The following is a 4,584-nucleotide window of genomic DNA, read 5'->3' on the forward strand; positions in this document are numbered from 1 at the left end:
AGTCACAACCTGGGTCCCCCAGTCTACAGCTTCTAGGGGCTGAGTGTAGAGAAGATGTTTCTGTGGTGGTGATACCTGAGACTCCCAACCAGAAACACTTTTCAACTTGGACTGTTCATGCCAGGGCAGCAGAATTCCTCAATATTTGGTATCTCTAAAGAGCCACCCAGCCTGCCTGTAAGGGGGTCAGACTCTCGACCTCATGGCTCCCTTTGCTCCTGTATTCAGTGGCAATAATTGCTCCCCAAAGGGTCTAAGTGTGCCAGTTGATCTCAAGAAACCACTAAGATGCAGGACCTGGGACATCTACTTGCACATGGCCAGACCTCACCTGATTTGCTCCCCTCACTGCTGACATAACAGGCATTTCACTTGGGCCCAACTTTGAAGGGCAGGTGCCGGGCCTTGTGCAAGTGTGAAAGTAACCTTCAAGTCCCTTTCAGTCAGTTTTAGCAGCAAAATGGGGTACTCTTTCCATTCAAACTTGTGCTTCCGTGAAGCAAGATGAAGCAAGATGGAGCAGTCCCTTCTCTCTATGGTCAAGTCTTTCAGACACACCCAACAGATGTGCACATGCAAAGCACAGACACACGGACATGCACATCTTAGGGACATTCACAAAACAACAATCCGTAGGCAAACGTGGTACAGATTGAGTACACTAGGAGAGGAAGTGAAGCGAAGGAACAGAGTCAATCTTTTAGAGCCTGAAGGAGCCTTTAGAGATGGGGATACCAAGGACAAGAACTGTCGAAGCCCATATAGCCATTTGGTGGCCGAGGCAGAGCTCCTAATTCCTTCTGATGCCTGCATTCACCCCAAGCTTTCTTCACATCATAGAGCCCAGTGAGAAAAGTTCCCCCCCCTATTGTCTGGGAATCATAGTTGGGGCCCCTCCTGGAGGGAAGGGGTGGATGCAATGCCAGCATCTCAAGGGCCTTCACAGTGAACCCCCACAGAAAGAGTGAAAGGATGTAGAAAAGAGAGGATTCTGGGTGTGTCTTGGCTATTCACCTCTGACCACTTTAATGGCCTCATTTGTTTCCAAGATTGGAGCATTTCACCAAGCCTCTCTGGTCGGTGCTGAGGAGCTGCCATACAGGGACACTTCTTGGAGAGGAAAGTGGGGGTGAAATGCGGTGCCTCTGTAGCTTTTCCTGGTAGTGAGCGGCATGATTGATCATAGGATGGAAGTTGAGGGCTTCAGATGAGCCTTGCTCTCCCTGTTGGCTCCAAAGGCCATGTTTCGGGCACACACAAGAGGATCTAGCCTTCTGAGCACTGGAGGAGAGGCTGGGGAGCTGGCTTGGTTTAACATTTCTCATGGATAAATCACAGAGTGAGGCCATCCATGAATACTTAAGATGAGATTGTGTTTATCTACTGAATGCACACCTACCATGTCTGTATAGCTGCGTTTTTGTCTGAGACATCACAGTGATGCATCATTCACCTGGATGTTTCCACAGGCAGAAGCTTCTGGATGTGGGATTGTGTTTTCCACCATCCTTTGGAGGGCCAGGCCCGTGGGGCATCCAGTCTTGGCCTACAAGTCCCTGCCTCAGACTGCCTGATGCCAAGCAGACCTGCAGACACCGAGTGAGCACACACTGATGATGAGGATGGTGACAGTGACAATGATGCTGGAAAACCAAGAGTCATCAAGGTGGAAGTGATTGACTCAAGGTCACTAGAGGATGGGTATGTCTTGGTGCCCTGATTTAAGAGGGGTAAACATTTAAAAACCCAGACACAGAGGGATGAAAAATTAGAACCCGTGACTTGTTATTGCAAAAGAATTTGTCTCTTTGAAGAAGGACTCAGCAGAGCACTGTTTCAATGAGCNGAGGCAAACTTGTTGTTGAGGGTCTTGATCTGTTCCCGCTCCTCCTTCCGAATCCTCTGGATGGTGGGGTCGATTTGCAGGTTGAGAGGAGTGAGGAGACTCTGGTTGACGGTGACCCCTTGGATGCCTCCAGGGGGGCAGACAGGGAAGCCAGGGCCCCCATAGCCCCCTCCAACTCCACCCCCATAGCCAAAGCCACTGCTGACTCCAAACCCACTGCTTGCCCTGCCACCAAAGCCACTTCGGAAGCTGCTGCCACATCCACCCATGGAGACCCGCTTGGTCCCCCCCAGGTTATAGAGGCTGCGGCTTCCAAAGCCAACCCCAGGACTGCTGACCCGTCCCAGCCCTCCACTGCCTACTACGGAGCGGGCAATGGAGGGAGAGCTGAAGCGGGAGCACCCTGAGGCCGGGGTGCTGGCTGAGGCAGCACTGAAGCCCCTGCGGCTGCCAGTCTGGAAAGTAATGGTGGACTGCCTGGACATGGCGGCGGAGAGAGGGGGGCGAGAAGATCTCCTGATGTGGGTGCGTGTGAAGGGGGATAGAGAAGACAGGGCATCTGGGGAGCCCCAGGCCCCTTGGCTTTTATGGGCCCCTGGGAGGGGCGGGGCAATGCTGATAGAGGCCTCTGATGGCATCTCCTAGGCATTCGCCAACCCTGAGCTCACACTCAGCTCCCCTCTGGAAATGGTGTACAAGCCACTGGTTGGTTCCCTGGCACCCATCCCCCATGTGGAAACTCCTTTCCAGTCGTAACTTGATCAGCAGACAAACGAGAAGCACCTTAATTGCTTTCTGTCATGTTCTAATCATGCGTCTTATAATGGACTCAAAAAACACTGTCTCATTTCTAAACCACTTCCTTGGGCCTGGGACTGACTCCCTCCTGTCCAAACATCTTGTGTCATTACAAGTGACAGCAATTCGCTGTTTCCTGTTCCTTCCTGTTCCTTAGCTGTGCTTCCCATCCTTGGACATTTTCTCAGCTACGGTTGCCCAGTTCTCCTCCTCCCACCAAGCTTTCCCTCCAGATCTTGAAAATTCTGCTCTGCACTCATCGTTCTCGGGAATCCACCCAGTTTTGATTGCCCCTTTATTTTACTCTTAAGCTTCCATCTCTTTTGTGCAGGTCACACGGGATTTTCTGGAACACGAGTGTGCGCATGCACATGTATGTCCTGTCTACTCCTATACAATGCGACTCTCAAGACCTGGCTGTCTATCTGCCATGGAGAGACGCTGTGAGAGTGGAGGGTTGGGTTTGAATGCCAGCCCAGCCATGTGCTCGTTGTGAGACCTTGGGCCAGTCACGAAACTTCTCTGAGCCTCAGTTTGGGTGTCTGTAAAGTAGGGTTTGTGATGAGTATTCATGTGTGAAAATGACTTTTGTGATGTCTCAGCCATGTACGTGCTGAGTAAATGTTTATTGAGTCTTTTCTCCTTCTGACACTATTAAATGAGTATGAATGACGTGCCAGCAGTGTGTCCAATCTGTGGCAAATTTGAAAGAAGCACAATGCATGCTCTTTTTCTTTAATAATGGACTTGCAATCCTATTGGGAAGACAACACCAAAGCTCATTAGGCAATTTATGAAAAGGTAGTAGACACCAAAGCACTATCTCCCAGCTCTGTTTGAGGCTGCCTTATTTCAGAAGGCTTTCAGACTGCCACTCCTCCTGCTGAGGCCCAGACGTCCTGACCCTTTAATCTTTCTTCAAAATAGCTCCAGTACTTACACTGAATAGAGGGGTTTTTCTTCACACTACCACCCCACACCCCCCCACACACCCCCGTTAGTCATGTTGACTGTGCTTTACCTCAGTCTCCCTCAGTCTCAAACTGAGAAGGGGTTTTCAAGACTCCTCATCCCCCTCTTAGCTGCACCTCATCTCCCTGTCTCTACCACGGGAGAGTCAGAGAAATTCTTAAGCAGTCTTCGATCTTGCTGACTTCTTGCTTCTTGTAGTGGTTTTGAAGGATGGCAGAGTGAGAGAGGAGCTGAAATGCATTCAGTCTTCCTTTTGTGGATGAGGAAACTGAGTCCCCAAATTACAAATTAAGCAGCCTGACATTACCTAGCTAGCAAGAGGCAGAGCCAAGTTTTATGGTCTCTCCGCACAAGTGTCCTTTCAGAGGCACACAGGTAACCAATGTGGTGGCAGACGCTCCCTTGCCTGGAATGGCACCTTGGCACTTGGCGTGGAGCTTCTCTGTTGTCTAAGCTGTTTACTCCTTGGGGCTGAGGCTAGGGGGTGGGCCTCTCCATTAAGAGATTGTTTGAGAGTCTCAGTTTCCACAGGGAACCTATGAATCATAGCTTTTGTTGATACAAGCCAAGAGGAGCACAAGAGTTCTCTCACTTGGTGGCTAATGGGCCCAGGTACTAGCTGGGGTGGTGCATGCATCTGGGGTGGAAAGAATAATTGCCTTTGTTTTCTGTACTCCTTGCATGATAACTTTCCTTCCAGAAGAAGGGACACTTGTTTCCTAAGCCATGCTGACTAAACCCCTCAGAGCCTTCCATGGAACACACGCTGGTGGAGGGTCAAGGCCTGGGGGGGGGTGCCTTAGCCAGCAGGTCCAAAAGAGTGGGGGCTGCCACAGCTTTCTCCCATCAGGCTTCCCGTGTGGAAGCTGGCTCCAGTCTCCCTTTCCTCCTGGGCCATTTCTTTCTTTCCTGTACCCTCTCCTGGGGGCCCTATTCCCTGGCACTGCCATCTCATTTCTTTCCATTCT

General features: G+C 50.7%; 1 protein-coding gene across 1 annotated transcript in view; it reads right to left on the reverse strand.

The window, feature by feature from the left end:
- Positions 1 to 2,331, reverse strand: part of LOC109371408 (keratin, type II cytoskeletal 75) — a 14,932-nt gene extending 12,601 nt beyond the window's left edge. Inside the window, exon 1 of the mRNA XM_019623883.1 lies at positions 1,846 to 2,331. Coding sequence (XP_019479428.1) covers positions 1,846 to 2,331 — 486 coding nt within the window. The remainder of the gene's footprint in view (positions 1 to 1,845) is intronic.
- Between the last annotated feature and the right edge of the window lie 2,253 nt (positions 2,332 to 4,584).

The sequence above is a fragment of the Hipposideros armiger genome, unplaced genomic scaffold (assembly GCF_001890085.2).
Source record: "Hipposideros armiger isolate ML-2016 unplaced genomic scaffold, ASM189008v1 scaffold_569, whole genome shotgun sequence".
NCBI classification, from domain to species: Eukaryota; Metazoa; Chordata; class Mammalia; order Chiroptera; family Hipposideridae; genus Hipposideros; species Hipposideros armiger.